Source organism: Halichoerus grypus, chromosome 9, assembly GCF_964656455.1.
Source record: "Halichoerus grypus chromosome 9, mHalGry1.hap1.1, whole genome shotgun sequence".
Taxonomy (NCBI): domain Eukaryota; kingdom Metazoa; phylum Chordata; class Mammalia; order Carnivora; family Phocidae; genus Halichoerus; species Halichoerus grypus.
In genome coordinates this window covers 140,691,205-140,716,701 of record NC_135720.1, presented here as the reverse complement: position 1 = coordinate 140,716,701, position 25,497 = coordinate 140,691,205, and the positions used below count along the sequence as shown (strand labels likewise).

Genomic DNA, 25,497 nt, shown 5'->3' with positions numbered 1-25,497 from the left:
AGGAGCTATTTTTGGTGTTTTAAAAATAATAACTTTGGGGGCACTTGGGTGGCTCAGTCGGTTAAGCATCTGACTCTTGATTTCAGCTCAGGTCCTGATCTCAGGGTCGTGAGATCGAGCCCTGCGTTGGGTTCCACTCTGGGCATGTAGCCGGCTTGAGATTCTTTCTCTCCCTCTCCCCTCCCTGCTCTCTCTCTCTCTCTCTCAATAACTTTGGAGAAAAATTCAGTGCTCCAAAGAATTAAAATATATTGCTCCTTGAACTATGAATTCACAAGACTAAACATCCTTTTTATACCTTAAGAGTTAGTTTCCCGTCTTTGAATGTACCTTCATAAATACCGGATTAAGCTATCAGTCGTTTGCTCTGCATCTTTGGGGAAATTAATTCCGTTCTCTGTGCTTTAGTGTCCTCTTAGGTCCGGTGGGAATGTAGTAGTACCAACCACCTAGGCTTTTAGGTAGGATTAAATAAATAGTTCATGGAAAGCACTTTGCATAATGCCTGGCACGTAATAATCATGGAGTAAATGGTCGCTGCTTTTGCTGCCGATATTATCTTCAATTTCAGAATCTTATTTTATTCCATTGCTTTTCTCAGGTATGTGCCCATTGAAGATCTGCTGGAGATTTATAAGAAACTCTATGGCCGAGAAGTCATCACCAAAAATGCAATTGTTGACTGTTCATACCTTCAGTTCTTGGAAATGTAGGTGTGACCCAGAGGAAACTTTGTGGTTGATTTGAGTGTGTGACTTCTTAGTGCACTTGCTGACATTTTAAGTCTCCCGAGTTGGATTTTGGATTTCTGGATTTTTGCTTTTTTCAAAGGCAGTTGCATCATGGTAGATACATGTAGATGGAGCTTGGTTTTTATTTGCTTCACTTCTTTGTACAAACACAACTCAACAGGCAAAATTTTTGTTCATGTTGCAGGTATGGTGAGATGTTAGCTATTTCCAAGGTAAAGGCTTCATTCTTCAAAATCTTCATTTAAAGGATTATAAAGTTACCAGAAAAAAAAACTTACTGAGTTTTCTTTTTCTGTGCCATAGCTTTATTCCACTTACTCCAGAAAGTCTCCATTTTTGGTGGAACAATTCCAAGAATATTTCCTGGGGGGACTGGATGACATGGCTTTTTGGTCCACTAATATTTACCGTCTGACGAGCTTCATGTTAGAGAACGGGACCAGGTGAGACCCTGCCCCACTTCTTCTACCAGTCACTCCTGCCCTGTCCCTCCCTCTCCTGGTGCCGCTCCCAGGTTTTCACTTGATCAGATGAAAAGGTCTCACGAAGTGCAGCCTCTCCTAACCAAGGAGGAAAAGAATGGAAACTCTGGTCTCAAAACTCAAGACACGCTCCCGTCTGATTACACGTGCCGCTGTTCCCTGTTTCAGGGACAGAGAGATCCTGAAGAACCGTGCTCGGTGGGAGGGCCCCCCTCCACCTCTGGGCTGTGTCTTCTCTTCCGGGAGGACCCGGGCTGTGCCCAGGCTCCAGCGGCCACGGTTCAGTGAGCCTCCTTTCCACCTGCTGCCATCTCAGGGATAAAGGGTTTCAAAGAGCGCTTCACTGAACACCCCCCCACCCCCACTCCAAAGTAAAATCAGAAATGGATGCATTTGTAAATCACAGCCTTCTGGTGGAGTCGGACACTCAGCCCGTATGGAACAGCATCTGGGGCCCAGCTCCTTCTCCGCTCCTGCCCCGCTCCTGCCCCGCTCCTGCCGTGCATGTCCGGGAGGAGTGTTAGCCAGAGACTCAGCCCAGGGTGTGTAGAGCGGGGTAGACGGGCCGCCCGAATCCCAGCCGCAGTGGCCCGTCTACCCCATAGGCTCGCAGAGTCTGCCGGCTGCGTGAGACGGCCAGGGCTCTCCTCCGAGCCAGTGTGCAAGCAGGCCACGGAGTCTGCGGCCGTCTGCGGCTGCCGACCTGGGTGGGGTGGGTGGGGGTCTGGGGAGGGAGCAGTGCTGGCAGGGCGCGGAGCTCAAGCAGCAGCCGTGGAGTGGGAGAGGGGGTTCGAGGGCTGGGGCTGCCCCAGGCGGCTCTTCCAGGTGGAGGAGCATAGGGCTGGGCTAAATCGGAGGGACCTAAATCCATGTAGCTTCGGGATGTTACATGCTGGATGATACTCTTCTGTGCCCTTAAAAACCTTTGCTAGTAGTCAAATGGTAATCGTAATTATATATTGTGCTTTGAAACAAAATTCCCTTGCATGATAAAGTCGATACTAGGCTGTAAATATTAAAACCTGTTTTAAACAGTTGGTAAACAGTAAACAATCCAATATAAATACTATTTTTTAATAGTGAAATAAGCCTCCTGTGAAATCCCCAGGCTCTCCTTCTGTGGCTGTGGCTTTTTAGGTGCACACGAAGATAGCGGATGGGCTTTGGGATTGGCAAGATCTGCCTCTCACTGCTGAGTTACCCCAAGCAAGTAGCTAAACCTCCCTAAGCTTTGTTTTCTCATCTGTGAAATGGGGACAGTAATAATTCTATCTTTGCCATGGGGTTGTTGGGAGGACGACGTGAGGTCACTCATGCAAATGGTTTAGCATTAGGGAGCACTTAATACATGTTGGCTACTAGTATTATAATTATTATTGGAAGGAAGTTAAATTTATATTGGTCATATGAGTGTGAATGACCTGCATTTATTTGTTTTTATAAAGTCCATGTGTCATGATCCTCAAGTGGAGAGCAGCTTTGGTGTTTGTTTTGGTTAGGTTGTCCAAATAGCTACAGACAGCTAGACTTTATTCTTTAAGTAGGAGAGTTTGTGAAGAAACAGATTGTCTCTTGATCTCTGTTCTAATTTGTCAAGGCGAAAATTCCATGAATTGACTGCATCTTTACACACAACCCACACACACAAAGGAAGATTCATCAGAATTTGTGGAACTTTATGAGAACTTTGGGGCTCCAAAGAGAAGACAAATTCATGAGTGAAAGAAACAATGTACTTGTTTTCATATTATAAGCATTTCTTAGCTAACTGATAAAACTCTAGTAGCGTATTTTCCTAAAGAAACAGTGAAAGAATGGTACATTCCCAGCCAGAGTGCTACTTAATTCAAAGATTATTCATAGGGGCGCCTGGGTGGCTCAGTTGGTGAAGCGTCTGCCCTCGGCTCAGGTCATGATCCTGGAGTCCTGGGATTGAGTCCCACATCGGGCTCCCTGCTCAGCAGGGAGTCTGCTTCTCCCTCTCCCTCTGCCCCTCCTCCCCACTTGTGCTAATAAATAAATAAAAATCTTAAAAAAAAAATGGGCATGATCGGGCAGAGAGGGGCACAGTTGGGAAACTGTTTCTTTCCATCTTGAACTCCGAGATGGTTCATGTTAGTGTGGGGACCGCTCAGCAGGTGGAGTCGGGGGGTGGGTGGGGGGGTGAGGAAGAGGGTGAGGAAGAGGATGGGAGGATGGCTGTGAGTCCGGGCTGACCGGAGCGTGGGGCTGCCTGCGTTACCGTCCTGCTACCAGCAGTCAGCTCGTCCGCCCTCATCAGGTAGGACCGAGGTTCTTCACCCATCATGTCTGGCTCGGCAATGAGCCCCCCTGCATTAGGCCGCTGGAGGCGGCTTGAAGTGCACCACCGATTCTCAGTAACACTCACGCTTGCGAAGGAGGTAGAAAAATGCCTGATTCATCTCTTTCCAGTGACTGCAACCTGCCTGAGAACCCTCTGTTCATTGCATGCGGCGGCCAACAAGCCAGCACCCAGGGGTAAGTGGATTCCAAAACTGTTCCTAGAAAAGGAACATCTTGGGCGCCTGGGTTGCTCAGTGGGTTAAGCGACTGACTCTTGGTTTCGGCTCAGGTCGTGATCTCAGGGTCCTGCGATCGAGCCCTGTGTTGGCTCTGCGCTCAGTGCAGGGTCTGCTGCTCCCTCTCCCTCTGCTCCTCCCTCCTCTCTCTCTCATAAATAAAACCTTAAAAAAAAATAAAAAGAACATCTTGCCCAGAAGGATGCTCAACAGACATCGAAGGCACAGGATTTGTAGACACACAGAGGTTTAAATCCCAGGTCTGCCGTTTACAGCCATGTGATTTTGAACAAGTCGCTAACTTTTTTTTGAGGTACAGCTTCCTCCTTTGGCAAAATAGAAAAAACATGTGCAGGGGCCCCTGGGTGGCTCAGTCAGCGAAGCGTCTGCCCTCGGCTCAGGTCATGATCTTAGGGTCCTGGGGTCGAGCCCCACATCAGGCTCCCTGCTCAGGGAATAAATAAAATCCTTAAAAAGAAAAAAAAAGTGCATATTCCCAAAATCATGGCCTGGATAGCATGCAGGAATGGAGGTAAACAGCACATCAGGAAGTTGCTCGCTAAACAATAAAAATGGCAGTAAATAGTAATATTACTCTCATTGTTATTATGCATAACCTTTATCCATATTTCACCCTGAGAAAGTCGTCATTGATGAGACAGGGTGAGGAGACTTCTAGGTAGTTTCTGAGGAAGGGGGCCAGAGGGTGGTATTCCTGCTGGGGTCGTGTGCCAACTGCATGTGCTTAAAACTGTATTAATATTACAAATATCAATAAGGCAGTATTTCCTCCTGTCTGCTGCCAGGAGCTGGTTCAGGCGCTGAGGCCTCGTGAGCAGGGCAGAAGGCGTTCCTGCTGTATTAGGGCGTGCGTCCTGGCAGGTGCATGGGCGCTGGCCAGAACTCATACATGCTCTCAAGCGTAGGAGGGAAGAGGATGTACCACAGAGCATCCCAACCCCGTCCCAGGGGAGCTCTCGGTGAAGAAGTGTTTCAACCGAGACACTTCAGAGTGAGCGAGGGTTAGACGCTCAAACAGGAGATAGCAGCGAAGGGTCCTAAGGTCAGAGAGCAGAGAGCTTCAGAAGAACAGAAGACAGGCAGGTTCAGTTAAGCCCCCATGGTTGGATTTATTAAATCAGGACAGTCTTTTTTCTTTCCTTTCCTTCCTTTCTTTGCTCCCTCCCTCCCACCTCCCTTCCTTTTTGGTGACTGACTTGAGTGCCTTTAGGTCAGGCTTGCAGTCTCTAGACTGTCAGGGTCCCCACACTGGGCTGTTTCACACACGCCCCTTTGCTCACTCCCATTGTGTGGGCTTCACTTCAGTCACGTGGGAAGCCTGTCCATCTCCTCTAGGCACCTGGTTTGTAGTCTCGTTAGAATGCATGAATTTGAAAATGTGCTTTTATCGTTGGATTCATTCTAGCAGGTCTTCAAAGATAAATCCGTACGCCCTCATGCCAGCTTCCCAAATAGCTACATTATTTCTTGACTATTTGTGTGGAATACTGAAACTCCTTTTTTTTTTTTTAAGTAATCTAGAAGAAATTCACAACTTCCATGCTATAGGACTTTGAGGCTCTGGGAAGTATTTTTGGTAAGGACAGGCTTTTACACCTTGGAAACATGTTCACTAAAATTCCGTGGGATGTCGCATGAAAGGTGTTTCAACTTCCAGATACTCGAATGTTACATTCTCTCACCAGCGATCGACTTGACGTATTCTTCAATTCCTTCATTCAGGGGCCTGTTGCTCCCTCAGTCTGACCCATTTTGTTTTCCCTTTTCAACAGCTCCAGAGTGCAGAAAAATGATTTCCATAGGAATCTGACTGCATCCCTAACCAAAAATGTTACGAAAAATATAAGCTATACTAAAAGAGGTGTGCTCTTCAGCGTGGATTCCTGGACTTCGGTAAGAGTTTTCTGCTTCCGGTGGGGGAAGGAGGGACATGCTGCCCCTATGATCTTGTCCTTATAGACTCACTGGCCCTTCAGTCATTCACTGAGAGTCACCTGCGCATGAGCCAGGCCACAAATATCCTTGGCCTCCAAATCTGTTTTTTTCCAGAGATGTTCTGAGATGTGTGTGTGGACCTCTGTGGCCTTGGGCCAGTCCAGTGGAGCCCGAGGTGGCCCTGGGCACCTGGGCCAGGCCTGCTTTGCCCTTAGGCAAACCGTGTCAGCAAAATGGCAGGCTCACCGTGCAGAGCCCCATGCAGGGGGATGATGCATATGAAATCCATCCGTGAGATCACCTTTTAAGTGTCAGATGTTCAACTGGGGGTTTAAGATGAAAGGGAAATGGACTCTGACCTTTAGAAAATTTGTCTAATTGTGATGATAAATACACAAATAATCATATGCAAATAGAATGCAAACAACATCTCGGTGGGGAGTACTTTGCCTATAAGATAGCTTGCATCTTCGCTGTCAATCAGAGACGGCTTCACGGCAGAGGCGGCATTTGCATTAGGCCTTGAATAGTAGATAGTATTTCATCAGTGAGCATGTATCTCTTGGGAAAGTTTGGGGTTATTTGGAGATATGAGTAGACTCGTTTGCTTGGAAAACAAGACAGGGATACAAGGCACTAGGAGGGGTTTGGGAAGGGAAGCAGGCATTGGATTGTGAAGGGCTCTTAATGTCTGGAGGGTTCAGAGAACACCATCTAGCTGGTTCCCCTGGGAGTTGGGCCCGGCCCAGGCAGGCCTGCTTCTCAGGTGTGCTATCACACGGGGGGGCCTGTAGTCACCCTGAGAAGGGCCCCACACTTGGGTTAGTGCTCTTGCTGTCTTAAAACTCCTAATAACTTAGGGTCACCTGAGTGGCTCAGTCAGTTGGGCGTCTGACTCCTGGTTTGGGCTCAGGTTGTGGTCTCGCAGTCGTGGGATCGAGCCCCACATGGGGCATCACGCTCAGCGCAGTCTGCTTCAGACCCTTTCTCCCTCCCTCCCTTCCCCGCCCCGCTCACACTCACTCTCAAATAAATAAAATCTTTAAAAAAAATTCTTAAAACTTTTTTGAACCAGGGGCTCTGCATTTTCATTCTGCACTGGGCTCCGTGAATTCCGTAGCCCGCCGTGACCTGGGCCCCCCAACAACAGCACTTCCCGTGTTGTCCCATAGTTACTCAGGTCGGTCTCCTCTGTGGAAGGGTGGTCCCGTGGGAGAGGGGCTTTCTGGTGCCAAGGCCCGTCCTGGTGCCTGGCACACAGAAGCTGAGTAAGTGCTTCCTGGAAGAGTGGGCAAGGCGCAGGGGGCATGAGGGTGAGCGTCGGGGGGCAGCCAACGGGAGGGCGCTAGCGTGCGGAACCAGGAGGCACAGCCCCGTCCCGCAGGGCACCCCCCCCGCCCCGGCCGGCTCTGCCCACTGTGCTCCCGGCCAGGCCAGGCCTCAGAGCCCTGGTGGGGTCTCCTTCGCCCTTGGGTGGATTCAGAGTTGTATCCCCTGGCCGTGGATGGGTCCTGCATGGGGCGGGATTATTCGGGGCCACTCAAGTCTGCGCACAACCACGTTCAGAACACCTCAGATCCCACGCTGTCCCCGTGCTTGGCTTGCTTCCGGCGCTTGGCAGATGACCTCTGGTGCCTAAGCAAACACAGCAGCCCCTCCATTTGGCTGTGGTTTGGAGGCTATTTTCAGCATCCTGGTGGTGGTGCAGAACGAGTGGGGGAAAAAACACACACACACACACACACAATCCTAGTTCTAGATTGAACACTTAAGCCGTTTTAATCCGTTAAATTGATTTTGTTACGTTCTATGGGTTCGTAGGGACTCTCCTGACTTTGGTTCAGGTGAAGGCCCAGCTAAGTCTTTGTTGCCATCCGGACCTGAACGCTAGGGCCGCACCTACCCTCCCTCTCTGCATACAGGGGTCGTGATTTGCCTCCCTAATTGCTCATCCCAAGGGATCTTACTGATAGGAATTGATGCTTTATTTTTTTAGCACTGTCAAAATGGGTTTCCTTTAGAAAGTCTAATACTTTTGACGAGAAATAATAGTTTTCATTGATTACGCCACGTGTCCTTATCTGTAATGATTTTGTGTTTCCAGGACTCCCTTACTTTTCTGTACCAGACTTTGGGAAGGAACATACGGACAATGTTCACAGGCAGCTCCCAGCAGTCATGGAAACATGTCTCCAGCCCCCTGGCATCTTACTTCCTGTCTTTCCCCTACACGAGACTCGGCTGGTAGGTGTGTTTCTCCTACTCCCGAAAGCTGTCCCCAGTATGAAGTTCAGTCATTTCAACAGATGGTTTTGGTGGCACCTGTTAGCACCTTATATTCCAATTAGTTCATCATCAACAAAAACATTAATATAGTGGTCAAGTTACTGTAAAGATGAAACTGTCTCCTTAAAATGGGTCAGAATGTGTTTAAATGCAGGGAGCTTTCACTTTACTGAATAATTACCATGATGAAGTGTTGTAGAACAATGGCCAAGCTTCGATGTCCTTCTGGGAATCTCACGACGTTAGGAGTGGATAAACAGCTATTACAGTGATGGGGATATCATCGCTTCATAGGACAGAAGCCGAGCACACCACAATAATTGTATACTTAGAATGCTGGGGGTTCCTCTTGAGTTTCATGATCAACCCAAACCAAGCCCAAGTATATGGCGGTTTGGGGGAAACCTCTTATTTCAACCACACTTCTCAGATCCAGATGACACTGTTTCCCTTGGAACAATTTGCTGACAGCCCTTCTTTTTGGGGGCCCCTGATGCTTTCAGCCCCAGCTCGGGCGACAGGAGGTGAATGCTGTTTATTGGCCGGTCCCCTGTGCATGATGGCTCTTCCTGGCTGCCTTCCTGACGCAGCCAAAGGTGGTCCCCTGCTGGGCTTGCTGCCACGGGGGGGTGGGGGGTGGTGCAGAGGTCCCTCCCCAGCTTCCAGCCCAGGGAGCCAGGGGACAGCAGTGTGTCCATGGTCAGTGTGTCTGGCCTTTCTCACTGGGCGGCAGCCCCTTTAGAGACAACTTTTCTCTTTTTCCTTCTGTGCCGCCATGCAGTCCTTACATGGCCATGAAAACTACAATAAATAACATGATTTCTGGTCTTTCTAGCTGCCCCAACAAAGACATTTGGACCTTTGATCTATAACCGTGGGTCATAGACCCTCGTTTGGAAACATCCACTAAATACGCTGAACATGTAATTTCTTCACGGTACAAGGTACCCTAAGCAACTATGGTAGAAATAACACGGTGTACTTAACACACGTTGGTCTCAGGCTCCATCCTTTCCGTTTGTTACCTGGTCCGTCGGAAAGCTCCCGGTGCCGTCGGCCGGATGCAGATTTCCTGTGTTCCCGGCGAGCCCAGGATCGTGCTTCGCGGCTCTGGGTTTGCACACCGAATGTGATGCTTTGTGAAGATGCTTTTCACCTGCTCGGGTCATAAGGTTCAGAAATGCCCAGAGGCCTTAATGTGTCCAGTGTTGTTGTGTTTCGTGGAGAGCAAGACCAGATCTCACAAACCATATAACCTCAGAAGTGGATATTCTCCACAGCCACGCAGGGTGAAAAAAGCAGCAAGAGGGAGTTCTGTAGAGAGAAGCAGGCGACCGTCTCACCCATGGCTCTCCGTAGACACTGGACGGGGTGTTCTCTCTTCTTCCCCACAGGGCAATGACCTCGGCTGACCTCAACCAGGACGGGCTCGGGGACCTGGTGGTGGGCGCCCCGGGCTACAGCCGCCCCGGCCACAGCCAGGTTGGGCGCGTGTACCTCGTGTACGGCAGCGAGCTGGGCCTGCCCCCCCTCGACCTGGATCTCGACAAGGAGGCCCACGTGACCCTGGAGGGTTTCCAGGTGGGGCGCCCGGCTCCAACTTTCCCTTCTCATGTCCATAAGCCACTGCCCGTCTCTCGTGGCAGGTTCCCCAGAGCAAATAGCCAGGAAACGGCTGGTGGCCTCCGTCTGTGGAACACTTGCCATTTTTAAAAGCCTGTTGGCCCAGTACCCGCCCGAAACACAGCTGCTGTTTATTCAGAGCTGCTCTGAGTCGCCAGTCAGGATGTGATTTCTTGAGATTACAAGCACCCCCCCGAATTTTTTAAGCCTCCCTCTTTTTATATGTGAATTTTTATTTTGTAAGAATGTTAGATTCACAGAAAAGCTGTAAAGACAGTGCAGAGTTCCACACACCCCGTACCCGGCTTCCCCTAAGGTAGCGTCTTACGTAACTACGGTGTCAGCGTATCAGATGTAAGAAACCAACTCTGGTACGTGACTCTTCCCTAAACTCCAGACTTCGCTCAGATTTCATTCCTTGATTTTAAGTGGTGATGCATCCCCAGAAAAGGCCCACGGTGACTGTAGGAGAAAGGCTCTGCGTGGAGTCAGTGTCGCTCGGTCTCGGGACAGCAGGGACCTCGACTGGCATTAGTCCTTAAGAGGAGCAGGAAGGGGGGACAGGCAGCCTTGCGACTGGTCACAGGCGAGCTCGGGGGCTTTGGTGGGACTGCGTGCTCCCCGCAGCAAGCAGCAGGGCAAGGGACGCTGGACTTGACATCAGACCGTGGTTTTGTCCTGGGGAAACCGCTTTTGCTGTGGAATTAATGCTGTGAGGACAAAACAAGATGACATGCCTGGACGTACTTTACACATGAAGGGTATGGGGTTAACGACGGGACAGAAGGAGCCCTGCATTGGAGAGGTGATCCTCCGTTGGCTGGCCAGTGTGTGAGGTTTCATAGTCCCAGACGCACAGCATTTACTGGACCCTTCTGCTACCACGAGAATGTTCCAAAATAAGTTTACCCATTCCTGTTGCTTTTTTTTTTTTTTAAGATACTTACTTATTTGCCAGATAGCATGCACACAAGCAGGGGGAGCGGCAGACAGAGAGGGAGAAGCAGGGAGCCCGATGCGGGGCTCGATCCCAGGACCCCGGGATCATGACCTGAGCCGAAGGCAGCCGCTAACGACTGAGCCGCCCAGGCGTCTCTGCTCCTTGCTTCCTCACAAAGCCGTGCCGTGTCAGAGCGTTGGGGCTCCTGCCGGCCGGGCTCTGCCCGTGGAGGGGGATGCACGCTCTCAGATCCGTGGGACGAGGAAGGAGGCAGTGCCGTGTTATGGCCGCTGAAGGCGCAGGTGTAGCCTAGGCCTGCAGTCAGCCTGTCTGTGTCCCTGTCTGGAGGGTGAGGAGGAGGATGAGCGGCCTCGGGCGTGGCTCTGCTGGAAGAGTCTGCTTGTCGAGGAGCACCGGGTTGATGTGTGGGAGGGCTTGACGTGCAGCTGGCGACCAAACGAGGCTGGCCGCCGCCGCCCGGCGCCCTTACTCCCTGGCTGCCCCTCCGTGCTTGGTGCTCAGAGCAACCCTTTCTCGTTCTTCAAGTTCCCACCTCGGAGGGGGGGCCCTCTCCAGAGGCTGCTGCACGCCAGGTGCAGCCCGATTGGCCAATACATAATTGATGTGGGTTCTGGGTCGTGGGAACGTGTGTGGGGCAAGCCTCCGCTTGGCAAGACTGCTCACTGTCGCCTGTGCTGTGAAAGAGCAGGAGAGCCGGCGGAGTGGCTTTGCGGACGAGGCCGGTTCTGGAGAGCAGGAGAGGAGAGAATCCAGCTCGGAAGAGCAGGGTCCCCGAATGGACTGGGGTTCCCATCCATAAGCTGTGAACGGGGCGTAGTGAACGTACCTGCCCCCGTGCGTGTAAGGTGCTGTCCACGCTGTGCCCTCCCGTGGGACGAACGTTCCGAGTGCTCGTCACATGGCAGCCAGTGTTGCTGGTGTATGGGGCTCTTATTTTGGGTACTTTCCAAGGGAGCCTGGCCCTTCATGTGGGACCATTTTCAAAAAACCCAGAACTTGTGAGAACGGACCCTTTTCTTTCTGGCCCCTCCTCGTCCCCTCCAAGCAGACACCCAGCAGGCGGGGCGCGGACGTGCTCCGGTCGCCGCAGATTTTTCCCTGGGCCCTCGGCGTCCAGGTCGGGGGCCCGGGTCCCTGTCCTCCCAGGGAGTCGCCTGCTTTTCTGAAGGCTGTGGCTTGGCCCGGGGGGTCACTGGTGCCCTTCAGCCCTCAGGTCGGTTTGGCTCGGCCTTGGCCGTGTTGGACTTCAACAAGGACGGCGTGCCTGACCTGGCTGTGGGAGCGCCGTCGGTGGGCTCCGAGAAGCTGGCCTACACGGTAGGGCTGCTGCAGCTGGGGGGGGGGGGTCGGGGAGGGGGAGGCAGGGCGGGTGGAACGTCTGGGGGAAGGTCCGTGGGAAGCAGCCAGCCAAATGTACCAGGCCCGCATTTGTGGGGAGATCATCTCGGGCCCCTCAGTTTGGGTCCTTGACACGACCTTGGGTTACCGGGCGGCACCTAGTTCTGCCTTCCTGGGTTTCCCCTATTTTGCGCCCCCTCCCTCCCACCAAGATACTGAATGGTGAGGGGGACGGGGGTTCCAGCCACTCGAGAGCCCCCGTCCTCACTGCCGAGCGGACACCTCCCTGGATCCCTGCGCCCTGGCCGAGGTCCCGGGTCCCGCAGCGCAGGCTCTCGTCGCATGTGCCCCATACACGGCAGGGCACCGGCTCCTGCACCGTGTGACCCAGAAGGTCAAAGGCCCCTCATCACCTCGACCTGCCACGAGCTCGCTTTGTCCCCGTCTCCTCGCTCTCTGCTTCCAGACTGTGAGCCGTTTGTCCTCTGGACCCACAGGCCCCCTGGCCTGAGGGCGCGTGGAGAAGGCCCTTTCTCCCCTTGGTCCTTCAGGAGCGACAGGGCACCCACCTGGGAGCTGACGTCAGCCCGTGACGTGGGCCCCATGTCACTGTCCGCACACCACAGCCGTTCCCTCTAGTCCCTTCCACACCGTGGTGTCACTGCCCGTTGGCCAGCTTCTTGGGAGGACAGAGTGTGGTCTGACTTACACGGTCTTCCCTGCACCTGGCTCGTGGTGGAACATAAACGCTTCTTGAATGAGTGAGGGTGGAGACCAGCAAGCTACAAGATGGGAGCTGTTTCAGGACAGGGAATGATGGCGCACATGCGTCTCAGGGCTGTGGACGCTGGCCACACGGCGTGTCATGTTCTGAGGAATCACGGCCGGGTCAGGGAAGGCACCATGGGCGAGCCAGAAACAGAGCTGGCCTCAATGCAGGGAGGCGAGCGGGTTGTCCAGCCGGTGCACTGAACAAGTGTGTGTGATGTGAAAGGATAGGGGTGGCTGTCTCAGCGTTGGGGGCTCCAACACGCTGACGCAAGTGAGAGACGTAAAAACCACTTGTCCTGTTTGTCTGTTGCTGAGCTCCCGACCGTGGGGACTCGGGTGATTTAGGTCCTCTTCACCCCCTCTCTGGTGATCTGAGTGACCGCCCCGCGGCTTGCTTTCGCCCAGGGTGCGGTGTACGTCTACTTCGGCTCCAGACAAGGAGGAGTGTCTTCTGGCCCCAACGTCACCATCTCCTGCCAGGTACAGGGACCCCCTGGGCCAGGGCCAGACCTCGCCGCCTCCTGCTGTCCGCCTTTGAGTGGGATGTGCTCTCCTGGTTCTCCTACAGGACACCTACTGTAACTTGGGCTGGACGCTGGTGGCCGCAGACATGAACGAGGACGGCGAGCCCGATCTGGTGATGGGCTCCCCTTTCGCGCCGGGTGGAGGGAAACAGAAGGGCATGGTGGCTGCGTTCTATTCCGACCCCAGCTGGAGCCACAAAGGTAGTGCTTGCGAGGGGGAGGAGGGGGTGGGGGCGGAGACCTCCCGAGACCTCCCTGCTCTAGTCTGTCCTCGTACCTGTGGGCTTCTGTCCTATCTCCCTCCTTCCACTATCAGGTCATCTAAATTTTCTAATAGCTCTTCCTCTTGCAGATAAGATACAAGAGTATCTACCTTTATCATCCAGGTGATATGGGTAGAATCACGGATATACAAAAAGGGGTCCAACTTCCAGGTCCAGATCCAAAGGGGGCCCGTAGCTTGTTGGCAGAGGCTTTCCATGGAAGCCTGGGAACTCGGAAGGCATCCCAGTGATGCTCCGACCTGCCCGCTGGGGGGCTCCGTTTATATCGCATCCTCCACCCCACAGAAGTGAGCTCCAGAAATGTGCTTGTCCTGTGACAGCCTCCCACGGAAGGTAAAGGGCACTGGTTGTCTCGTGTAGAAAAGCTGGGCGTGGAGGCGGCCAACTGGACGGTGCGGGGCGAGGCGGACTTCTCCTGGCTCGGCTACGCCCTCCACGGGCTCCGCGTGAACCACACAACCGTGCTGCTGGTAGGGAGCCCAACCTGGAGGAACACCAGTAGGTGGGTGCTCCCCGGGGCGCGAGGGGCAGATGCCGGCTGCCGCGGGGGCCCCGACCCCATAGGAAAAGCTGCGGCTCTGTGGCAAAGTGGCGGATTCTCGGAAGCTGAAGCAGGAGCTAGGAGGGGGATGAGTCTGCCAGGGCTCCTGTGACCGTCCCACAGCCTGGGTAGCAGAAGCCGCGGGAACGCATCTTCTCCAGGGCGCGGGGTTGGTGGCGGCCATCTCAAGGCCACTCTCCTCGCCTTGCAGGGGGCCGCCTTCTCCGGGCCTCTCCTGGGTCTGCGCCCGTCCATGTTGTCTGTCCTTACGAGGACACCCAGTCCTACTAGATCAGGCCCCACCCCAATGACGTCAGCGTAACATGATGGCCTCTTTGAGGCCCGGTCTCCAAATACACATATTCTGAGGTGCTGGGGTTCAGACTCCGACGTGGATTCCGGAGGAACACGATTCAGCCCGTGGCCGTGGCCCTCCCTCTACCTGCCCTCAGTGGGGAGGCAGAGTGGTGAGCTTCGCATCAGCAGAAAGCCACCCCGCTCCCCTGCCAGGATCCCAGGATGGCAGGGGCGGGGCAGAGGGGGCTTGTGTTCGCCGGGCCCTGACTAGTCGGCCCGCTCTTCTCCCCCGTCTGCGTGTGCTTCCTTCCAGCCCGGGCCACCTGTTCCACGCTCACGATGAGAAACAGAGCCTCGGACGGGTGTATGGCTATTTGCCCCCACAACGCCAAAGCTGGTTTACCATTTCCGGAGACAAGGTAAGGCTGCCGCTCCCCCCACGGAGACTGGGCACCGGGGAGAGCTCTCGGAGCTGCACGGTGCCGACTGACGGCATTTCACAGACGATGGGGAAGCTGGGGACTTCCCTGTCCAGCGGCCACGTGCTGGTGAACGGGACTCAGAAACAAGTGTTGCTGGCTGGAGCCCCGACTCACGGTAGGTCACACGCTGGGAAACATGACTGCGTTTTTAGTCGGGTGGCTTCTTGACCACATCCTTGGGGGGAAGGTTGTGAAATCTGGAGCCAGACAGACCAGACTGTATTTCCTTTTCTCGGTAATAGCAAGCGGCATAACCTGGGGGAAGTTACTTAACCTACCTGAGCATTAGTATCCTCATCCGCAAAACACAAATTATAATATTCACCTCAGAGATTTGTTGAAAATCCCTCATGAAAGTAACCGAGTGTGTTGTTAAAGCTCCAGTCTCACTGAGCTTGGAGCAAGAGGAGGGGTTCAGAAAATTCTACACATCAGTTCACCGGGACTAGGTCTGCTGAGGACTTATGTTAATAAAACATCACTTGTGTTACGGGAAAGAGTTTTAAAAAGCCACCAAAAACTTACTCCCTTTGGGCGCCTGGGTGGCTCAGTCGTTAAGCGTCTGCCTTCAGCTCAGGGTCCCAGGGTCGTGGAATCGAGCCCCACATCAGGCTCCCTGCTCGGAGGGGAGCCTGCTTCTCCCTCTCCCTCTGCTTGTGTCACTCTCTCTCTCTCAATAAATAAATAAAATCTTAAAAACAAAACAAAACCTACTCCCTTGAAGATGATCAAAGTGAATCATGCTTATTGTAGAAATTTGTGAAAAGAAAAGATGTATATAGAAATCACCCCTTATCCAGATATTTAAGGAAAAACTTAAGCTGAAATTTAGGATGCTCCCAATTTTTCACTATTGTGAATACCATCTTCTCTCTCGAAAGTCGGTGTACAGAAAACTCTTGCCTCCTGAATAGTTTAATTCCTGGACTAGAGGGTCTACTAATAAGGCTCTCCTTACATATCGTCAAGTTATTTTTCAGGAAGATTTTTGCACACATTAGAAGAGTAAGAGTGGATTGGGCAAAAGAATGGCTAGATGTTTTTTTTCCTTTTCTTTCTTTCATTTTAACTGGGCTCCACGCCCAGCGTGGGGCTTGAACCCATGACCGGGAGATCAACAGGTGCGTGCTCTGTGGACTGAGCCGGCCAGCCACCCCAGAATGGCGAGATTCTTCATTGCATGACTAAGGACACAGCACTGTAACCCCGGATGCTGACTTAGCTTTGGAGTAGTTGGGGTTTTTCCCCCTTTCACAGAGCTCTTTCCAAACTCTTGCAACAGCCATTAGTGATTTTATTTGCTTCACTTTTCTTTCTACTGGAGTGCTGTGATTAGAGCTTTCCAGACTTTGTTTTAATGTCCTTCCTGTCTTGGTATTTTCCTGTTACAAAATACTATACAACAATATAAAAAGATCAATTTACATGTCTGTATTACATACAAGTTAACCTTATGTATTTATTTATGAGAGACAGGATCAGTATCCCTCAGTGCAGTGTGGGCATCTTGGCTCTCTGGTAACAGACTCACTGCACTTTGGTCAGATGTACTTGCAGGGTGATCCCTGAGGGCGGTGGTCGGGAACATGACCCTGTCAGGCCTGTCCCTCTGCCCCTGGGCTCAGGCTCCGGCTGAAGCTATGTGGTCACTGGACACAACGAACCACTGAAATATTTAGTGGGGATTTTAGGGTGCTGATGAGGAACTGTGGAGTATCTTCAGTATGAAAACGATGCTACTCAAACATGGCGAGGCTGAGATGAGGTGGGCATTACTACGGTGCTGGTGACAGGTGGACTGATGCTGCCCCTTCAAGAAAGGTTTGGCAGAAGGGCAAGGGCCTCAAAAGATGCTCATTCCCTTGGATGCTCTTTGGACCATTTCTAAGAATCTGCTCTCAGGTACTACTCCAAACTGCAGGAAAGGATCTTTATCACAGTCTTAATTATAACAGCAAGAAGTTAGAAATGGCCTAAATGTAAAACTATAAAATTTTATAATCTGCAACAATCTCCATTTTAACACACACGTGGGTATCAAGCTCCAGAAAGCAATATACGTTCTAGAACTTTATAATTTTTGGGGGGCATTTTCCACACCTTTTACACTGATAGTAAAAATCTTGGCATTCACAAGTTCAACACTCCAGTTTCGACTTTCCCAGTAATCCTGAAAGTCAGTGATACAAAGTAGTAGGACTTATAGCAAGTATGGGCCACACTGCAAGGCGGTGTCCCTGCCCTGGGGCCCGTGAGGGAGTCCGGCTGGTGGGACGGACTGTACGACAGCTCTGTTCTCTGACATGTGGGGGAAACGCTAGAGCCGGAATTTAGACTCTGTCGGGTTTGTCAGGAGCGTGACTGACGCAGGCAGTTTGCGGTGTAAGGGAAGGTGGTCGTGTGGAGACTACTGCAGGGGTCAGAGCTGTCTGATGGGGTATCCCTGCGCGTGCCCCACGCCTGGGTCTCTGTGCCCAAGCCTGCTGCACCTTCCCACTGAAGACGCCTGTTCTGTGATCCCGAGCCATCGCGTCACTTGAGGTATGGAAGGTTGAAGCAAGACTAGGGCTCCGTTTGGTGCTTTGTCTTCTCTTCATTCCTGGGATGGCAGCAGATACCATGCCCTGGTTTATTTCAGATGAGGTGTCCAAAGTGGCATTCCTGACCATGACCTTGCACCAGGGCGGAACCACTCGGATGTATGAACTGACCCCCGACACACAGCCTTCTCTGCTCAGCACCTTCAGCGGGGACCGCCGCTTCTCTCGATTTGGTGGAGTTCTGCACTTGAGTGACCTGGATGGCGATGGCTTAGGTGCGAAAGGAACAGGGCCAAGGATCGAGTCCCTTTGGATCATGGAGCCTCTGCCCTCGTAATGGACAGCTCAGGGGCCCAAGGGCCTTTACGTCTATTTTGAGTCAGGCGAGACCAGAGCCAAGTGAGCTAGACTTCTTGAAGGCGGTAACAGGAGAGCCACCCACATCAGTTGTCATCTATGGATGATCAACTAGGAAACAAAGCCTTTGCTGGGTGGGGAGGGTGGACTGCGTGAAGGACGCGCTAGTCTGACTTGGGGGAGGTTGGGTTAGGACAACGGAAAGGATGACAGGAGGGAGCCCCTTCCTTCTGGTTTCTATGGCTTGCAGATGAAATCATCCTGGCGGCGCCCCTGAGGATAACAGACGTCACCTCTGGACTGCTGGGTGGGGAAGACGGCCGTGTTTATGTCTATAATGGCAAGCACATCACCTTCGGCGACATGACGGGCAGATGCAAATCATGGATAGCTCCATGTCCTGAAGAGAAGGTAACATGTGCCTGTACAAAAGCTATGCCATGTTGGCAAAGGAGGCTACCTGCTGATGCCTCGTAAAATGGCGTCCACTGCAGACCCTCGAGTTTTTACCTGGACTGTCTGCAGGACACAATCCCATGCCTGTGTTCGTGGGCGCAGGTGGCCCTGCGTTCTCGCAGGTCTGCAGCTCCGCGCCTGTGGCTGCAGTCTCTGGACGTGGTGTCACCTGCTTCTGGTCACAGCCCGTCCCCTGGGTGGGAGCCCACAGCAGAGGAAGACAGGCCAGGGCCACTGCAGTCTCATTTCCTGTTTCACTGCCTTTTTAAAAAGATTTTATTTGAGAGAGTGCAGAGCAAGAGAGAGAGTGCACAAGCAGGGCCAGGGGCAGAGGGGGAAACGGTCCCCGCTGAGCAGGGAGCCTGACGTGGGGCTCGATCCCAGGACTCTGGGACCGTGACCTGGGCCTAAGGCAGACGCTTAACTGCTGAGCCACCAGGCGCCCGTTTCACTGCTTTTATTCCTTTTCTCAGGTGGGTTTCCTTAAGGGTTCCCTGGGCATAAAACACCCATTATTTAATTGTAAAATTAAAGTTTTTTTAAAAATTAAATCTTCTACCTAGAACTGCACCCTGCAGAAATAACCTTTTGATGTGTATCCTTCCGGTATTTTTTCCTGTGCATTTTACTCTGTGCCTGGCACTATGCTAAGCACTTACAGATCTCTCCCTCCCTCCAGCCCCTTCTTTAACTCACATCAAAGCTGGTAAGTTGGCACTATGCCAGGTGGAGACAAAGGATCCGAGGGGAAGATGCTCTGGGTCGCAGAGCTCGGAAATGAAAGGACGGGGCTCTGCACCAAACACACACTCCATCATTACACTGAGTGTGTGAATGTATTTTTTTAACAACTGTGACCTATTGTACACAATTTTTAACGAGATTTTGTCTTACCTGTAACCCCTTCTCTATGCCTGCTTACATTCTCCTACATTTCCCAGCTGCCTACTGTTTTATCTGTGGATAAGCCAGTTTATGTAAACATTACTTAAGTGGCTATTAGTCCCTTAGTCCATTTCATTTCACCGTTATAAATAAGGATACAAATATTCATGTATAAACACCTCTGTGCATCTATTTCCCTAAGTTCCTGTGTCAAAGGGCAACAAAGCGTAGGGCTTAGAGTGTAGCTAAAACCCACACCCCCAGTAACCAGTCCCTCTCTCACCCTTTCCTCTCAGGCCCAGTACGTACTGGTTTCTCCTGAGGTGAGTACCTCCTACGGGAATGAAGAAAGAAAAACCACGAAGGTGCCCTTTCCCTTATTTTTTAAACTGATAAAATATGGTATGTCTTCCAAAGACCACTAACAGCCCCTGTTTTACAGGCAAGTTCAAGGTTTGGGAGCTCTGTGGTCACCGTGCGGTCGAAAGACAAGGTGAGCAGGAGGATGCACTCCTCACGTTTACATGCTAAGGCCGGGGTGCGGATGATCTCATTTTATCGTTCAGATTGTGTTTGAAAAACACAAAAAAACATCCACACACAGTCCCATCACTTTCCCAGTTTCATCCCCGAGGGCAGGGCTCGGCACCTTACAGCCTGTGGGCTGCCTCGAGTTCTGCACAGCCCGCGAGCTGAATTGGAGAAAAAAGAAATGAAGTTTAAATTTCAGTGTCCGTGGCTTCCTCGGGGCTGCGTACTACCAGACGAGCTGGCTGGCGGCCTCAGAGACCGATGTCCCCCGGAGCCTCACGCATGAATACTGGTCCGGGCCCTTCAGGGAACCTCGCAAACCCCTGCCACGTCAGACAGCCGCTGTTAATGTTCTTCCACACTCTGGGGTTTCTGTAGCACTCTAGGGACAGACAAATTCTCTCCTGCTCACGTACCGCAGTGTATCCTGCTTCCTCTCAAATACACGGGGAGCTACCTTCTTCAGGGCTGCAGAGTATTGTCCAGATGCACCCTATTTTATCCAGTTCACTTTCTCACATTTACTCGAAATTATTTCCAGTTTTCTTACTATTGTGAGCATTCTTGCACAGCTGTGTATTTTTATATAATATCCCTGCTAATGATATTCTTGGAAGATTGCTAGATCAAAGGGTATGCACATTGTGGATTTTCATGGATACAGCAGTTAAAGGGTTTATCTTCATCTCCAGCTAGACCACTGAATACATTCCTTCGTTTACTGTAGGATATTGCACAGAACTGTGCAGGCTCTGAGACAAAGTCCCCACCTTTGAGGAAAAACACCACTTATACACATGGGAAGTAGAATAAAATGCACATCAGGATAGGATCAAGGGCTAAAGAGTGCGGTGGACCTGGCTCCAGTTTACGGGCATTTGGGGACACTGCCCTCTGGTGGCCCACAGTTCAAGTGGCCCTTGCTTGAATGTTATTTGTAGGCAAGCCTGGTAAGTAAAATGTAGGGTTATCCAGAAAAAAAACCCGATGGATTATAAAGTTTATGGAGGGAGTCTCAAAAGGTCTGGTGATAGACTACATCATAAGCTTGGCTTACTTTTTTTTTTTTTTTTTTTTTTTAAAGATTTCATTTGACGGCACGGAGAGGGAACACAAGCAGGGGGAGTGGGAGAGGGAGAAGCAGACTCCTGCTGAGCAGGGGGCCGGATGTGTGGGGCCTGATCCCGGGACCATGACCTGAGCTGAAGGCAGACGCTTAACCTTAATTGACTGAGCCACCCAGGGGCCCTAAGCTTGGCTTACTCTTAAAATTCGTTTTCCAAAAGTTAGACATTACACATCTATCAACCCTTACTTAGAGATCTAAAAGTAAGTTATAGTTGATTCCTTTCTGTACAACACTGCAAGTTCACCTTTGTCATTACAGTTCACTGTGGTGAACATTCATACTATTTCACTTGCACGACACCTACCTGGGATTGTTGGCGCTGCTGACAAGTGGACATGGACAGTCTGAGGATGAGAGTGGCCACTCACTGAGCCTCCAGCAACGGGCTGGAATTAGGACTCGGCCTGCACCTGAGCCGAGCTGCCTTAGTCTGCGTCTCTGAAACCTCGTGGCACTAACCCCCGTCTCCATCTGTGTCACCCGAGCACAGCAAGATGCGTGGACTAGGGCAGGAGCTTCACAGGCATGATCAACATACTGTTCTGTGTCCCCTACAGAACCAAGTTGTCGTTGCTGCTGGAAGGAGTTCTTTGGGAGCCCGACTCTCCGGGGCACTGCACGTCTATAGCTTCGACCTCCATTAAAGACTTCACCACCTCTTCCTACTCTGCATCCCCTCCCTGTGCCAAGTCATCTCCAGGGTGAATGTTCTGGTGGCAGAGGGGCACATCCAGGGGAGCCTGAGTAGATCCTGCGAGAGGTGGGGCTCCTGGAGTGGAGACAGGCCTCTTCCCAGTGAATGATGACAGATGCTCTGCTTACTCGTGTCCCCTTCCAGCGCTTCCTTCCTTGCTTCCCCTGTATTGAAACCTGGGACTCAGACCTGCCGTACAACTGCTTTCCCCTTCACGTGAATACCTAGGGCTGATGCCTGGAAAGGACTCTCTGGTTAGCTCTTACGAAAATCTGTCCATTTCTCCTAAAAATGTCCTTTTAAAATTGGTGACCCATTCCAATCAAGGTGAAACAGAAAGCACAGTATACAAGGAAAAAGTGAGCAGAGAAATAGTACAGTGAAAGGTACGGGGGGTGAAGGAGAACCTCACAACTCCACAGGGTTTCAGAGAGTGAAGGACAAATACAACACTAAAAGCTCACCTTTTAGTGCCCTCAACTGCTTTTGTAGAAGCGGCTGTTCGCACAGTTGAACCCGGTGACTCTGCACGGGTTCTGTGTCCTCTAAGAGGAGTCCGTGTTGCACTGGGCTGGTACAAGCCGTGCCCAGCCCGCCAGCAAGCACTCTGGCCTGAGGCCACTGCCCTGGAGGGAAGCGGGATTCATCTGCAGGTCCTACGGAAGAGCATCTCTGATGGAAAGGAATCGACCCAGGCTTCTAGCTTCACTGAACATGTGAAGGCATTATTATGGATTCTGTAGCAATCAGGGAGCAAAATAAGCGATGACAAGAACCCTTTTTAGCTTCTCTAGAGGCAGTGTAGAGAATGGTTCAAAGAAGACAGGAATCCAGCTGAGGAGTCAAGTTAAATTAGAAATCAAGGGAAAGCTACTCAAGTTAACATTGTGAGCATAAGGGAGTACAGAGTGAAGAATGGGCACACACCCCTAGATAGCACCTCGGATGACTCGTGTGACGGTCTCTTACAGAGTATGCTAGCTGCCGGTTCCCTAGGGAACAGCAAAAAGCACAGACACCATTTGGTTTCATTTGGGTAACAATGAAAGAGGCCACAATGACTTAACTGAAGTCTGCATGTAGAATATGCTGATGAACTGCAGCGTACTGGGCCTCTTCCTTACAAGTCTGTGTTCTCTCACACCACCATCTCCCTGACCGAGAGGGCCTGTGTTGACACACGATCATTCTCAATGTCTAAACATACCAGACAGAAGCAAGTTCTCACATAGGATTTATACAGGATATTTAACCATCTTAATCCCATATTCAAAAGTGCAAAGTCCTACTATCAAAGGTCAACCTGGATGGCAAAGATGTACAAACTGGTCTACAGAGTCCAGTGCATTATCCCCAGAGGTGGGTTACGTTTTAAATCTAAGTATTAACTGTAGCTCTAAGCATGGATTCCGAAATGCTTAACAAAAATGGAAATACCTTGTACGGTTTTAATCTCGATTAACACAAATCTGAACTTAAAGGTCATGACACAGATGTACATATTTGCGATTGTTTTTCTATTACCTGTGTATGTAACAACTTGCTTCAAGACTTCACGATCAACATGGTTTCCATGCCTTTGAATCACAGACCTATAGAGATCTGGAGTGCATTTGGGAATGAACTCCGATCTCTGAATGCCCTGTCCACGCACCATTAGACCAGCTCCATGGTATTACTAAAGTAATGAAAGTAAATCTATTAAAGTTTGTTAGATAAATATTAACTCCCAGGGGCGCCTGGGTGGCTCAGTCGGTTAAGCATCTGCCTTCAGCTCAGATCATGATCCCAGGATACTGGGATTGAGCCCCACATCGGGCTCCCTGCTCCGTGGGGAGCCTGCTTCTCCCTCTCCCCCTGCTTGTGTTCCCTCTCCTCCACCAAATAAAATCTTTGAAAAAGTATTGTAACTCCAAAAATAAAGCTGTGTACAACTCTTGGAATAACGTGCCCAAAAGCTTTTTATTTTAGTGGTTAATTTCTCACAGTTTGCTATCTTCGGCCACATTTCTTTAGAGGCCTTCCAAAAACAGTCTAATATCATTCCTTGACCTTGTTAAACAGGGAATAAGACTGCTTGCTCACATAACCAAACACTTGTGCTCATTTTAATTCAAAATTTAAAATTGCCTAACTTCTTAGGTAGCAGAGCGAGTTGACATTTTGAAATCTTCCTTGATCTAACCGCCTTCAAGAACTTTATAAACCACCAGTAACTTCTCTACATCACACTTAAGAGGTAGTTGCTCCTGGAAAAAAAATTATTCCACAAACTCACACCCAAAGGAAAAAGGCCCAAATTCTGTGCCTGATCAGAGTCAAATCAAGCCCCTTGGGCTTTCAATTCTTCCCATGTCACAGTGAAGTCATAGTGATAGGTTACCTAGTGACAAAGTGGAGTGTCCCATGAGATGGAAAGGTTATCAAAGTGTCTTCAAAGTCATCACACTTATGATGCTAGAGAGTTCTGTATTCCCACATTCCGACACCCACACCTCACGCATGCCTCTGACCCACAGGGAGGTGCCGAGTGGGCCACTCTGTGCTGAGACCAACCCAGCCTGGCCACCGCATCCTCCAGCTTCTAGTGGCTTCTTCTAACCACACGTGGGAGTGGGGAAAGGTACAACTCTGTCTTCTCTCAAACCAGCTACTGAATAGCATTTTTACTCCCATCACGAAACTACTTGGTAAATGGACTCCTAAACTGCCTCCCATGACAGCCTATTACAGTAGCAGGTAAGCCCAACATTATCATGTGTAGTAGAAGAGCTGCTCTGGACACTGAAGTTTGAACCTCTGAGGTGTAGGCATATAGATTAACTGGGCTATGTACACTTTCATCTACTCTAAAGACAGGGAACGACCTAAGAGCAGTAACAGGATGGAAATAATTTCAACATTACTTCCAAAGGCTTCCATTATAGCCAAGCAGAGAAAAATAGTTTCAGGGGTCAAGAGAATAAAATCTTGATTAACTGGAATCCATAAAAGGGGGACAAATACAAGAAAATATGGTACGTTAAAGGTTGATTTAAAGCACAAACTTTCAGAGTTCGTTTATGGATTTTCCTACCTTACCTGAGACAAAGTTCCCAAGAACATGATCCCCTTACTAAGAACTGCTACCTGATCTCGTCACTGTGGGCTTGTCAAGTTTTCAGGCTTTGCTTGGCCTGAGACACGTACAAATCAGAAAATCTATACAACAATCAATTCTCACATGTCTATAAAAACAGCATTTTAAGGTTTTTGCTTCTTTCCTCAATTTTGAAAATGCAGTTAAGTTCCAGCATTGTGGAGTGCCATGATATCTTTATCGTCAGACATTACAATTTTAGTGATTTTTTTCAAGTGTCTGACTCTATAAAAGAAAAAGAGTACCAGAAGTTTCCTCTGACTACCATGAAAAGGAACCCGGTCTCTCCTGTGTTGATGTCTCTTAACGGTTTGTCAGGACGCTCCTGCCTGATCCAAGACCGTCGGGCCGGAAGCTGTGCTTCATTTCCAGCCTTCTGTCTGCTTGAAGGGACTTCTTGGGTAAAGTGGCCATCTAAATAGAACAGGAAAATTAATCATTTAGTTTGGGTCTGTCTTAAAAGAAATGCTATGAGTAAAAGGAAAGGTGACGAGCAGATGAGGGGAGACTACAAGCCCTGTGTCAGTACGCTAAGTATTCATTCCTGGTGTAAACTGGGAATAGAAAGGTAAGAAAAAGGGTAAACTTTCTATCTTTTCTTAATGAGAACACTACATTTTCTAAATTTCAATCTGAGCTATGACAAAGCCTGCAGAATTGCCAACATCTGTCTAAATGCAGAATGCTCATCCCAGAGTGATGTATTTTGCATAGAGCACTAAGCTGTTCACCGGGCCAGGCACTGTACCAGTAATAAGTACTTTCCACAGCTTATTTAATTCTCCCACTAACTCTATGACACCACTGCCACTGACTTGACCGACAGATGTAGAAATGAAATCACTTGCTCAGGGTCACAAAGCCGGTGACAACACCAGCTCAGGCGGTCGGTCTCCCTGCAGACCCAGACCATAACCTTCGGCTACACT

General features: G+C 50.6%; 2 protein-coding genes across 4 annotated transcripts in view; one reads left to right on the top strand and one right to left on the bottom strand.

Moving 5' to 3' along the window:
- GPLD1 (glycosylphosphatidylinositol specific phospholipase D1) overlaps nt 1-23,371 on the top strand; it is a 58,945-nt gene extending 35,574 nt beyond the window's left edge. For all 3 annotated transcript variants that reach the window (XM_078055741.1, XM_078055740.1, XM_036112180.2), the window contains 18 exons: nt 602-709; nt 937-964; nt 1,056-1,195; nt 3,668-3,733; nt 5,568-5,688; nt 7,835-7,974; nt 9,411-9,597; nt 11,807-11,917; nt 13,115-13,189; nt 13,278-13,434; nt 13,878-14,019; nt 14,669-14,774; nt 14,859-14,952; nt 17,476-17,652; nt 17,985-18,145; nt 19,372-19,398; nt 19,518-19,568; nt 21,293-23,371. In XM_078055741.1, coding sequence (XP_077911867.1) covers nt 602-709; nt 937-964; nt 1,056-1,195; nt 3,668-3,733; nt 5,568-5,688; nt 7,835-7,974; nt 9,411-9,597; nt 11,807-11,917; nt 13,115-13,189; nt 13,278-13,434; nt 13,878-14,019; nt 14,669-14,774; nt 14,859-14,952; nt 17,476-17,652; nt 17,985-18,145; nt 19,372-19,398; nt 19,518-19,568; nt 21,293-21,379 — 1,978 coding nt within the window. In that variant the 3' untranslated portion in view covers nt 21,380-23,371. The remainder of the gene's footprint in view (nt 1-601; nt 710-936; nt 965-1,055; nt 1,196-3,667; nt 3,734-5,567; nt 5,689-7,834; nt 7,975-9,410; nt 9,598-11,806; nt 11,918-13,114; nt 13,190-13,277; nt 13,435-13,877; nt 14,020-14,668; nt 14,775-14,858; nt 14,953-17,475; nt 17,653-17,984; nt 18,146-19,371; nt 19,399-19,517; nt 19,569-21,292) is intronic.
- A 1-nt stretch (nt 23,372) lies between these two features.
- MRS2 (magnesium transporter MRS2) overlaps nt 23,373-25,497 on the bottom strand; it is a 33,502-nt gene continuing 31,377 nt past the window's right edge. The window contains exon 11 of the mRNA XM_036112186.2: nt 23,373-24,982. Coding sequence (XP_035968079.1) covers nt 24,872-24,982 — 111 coding nt within the window. The 3' untranslated portion in view covers nt 23,373-24,871. The remainder of the gene's footprint in view (nt 24,983-25,497) is intronic.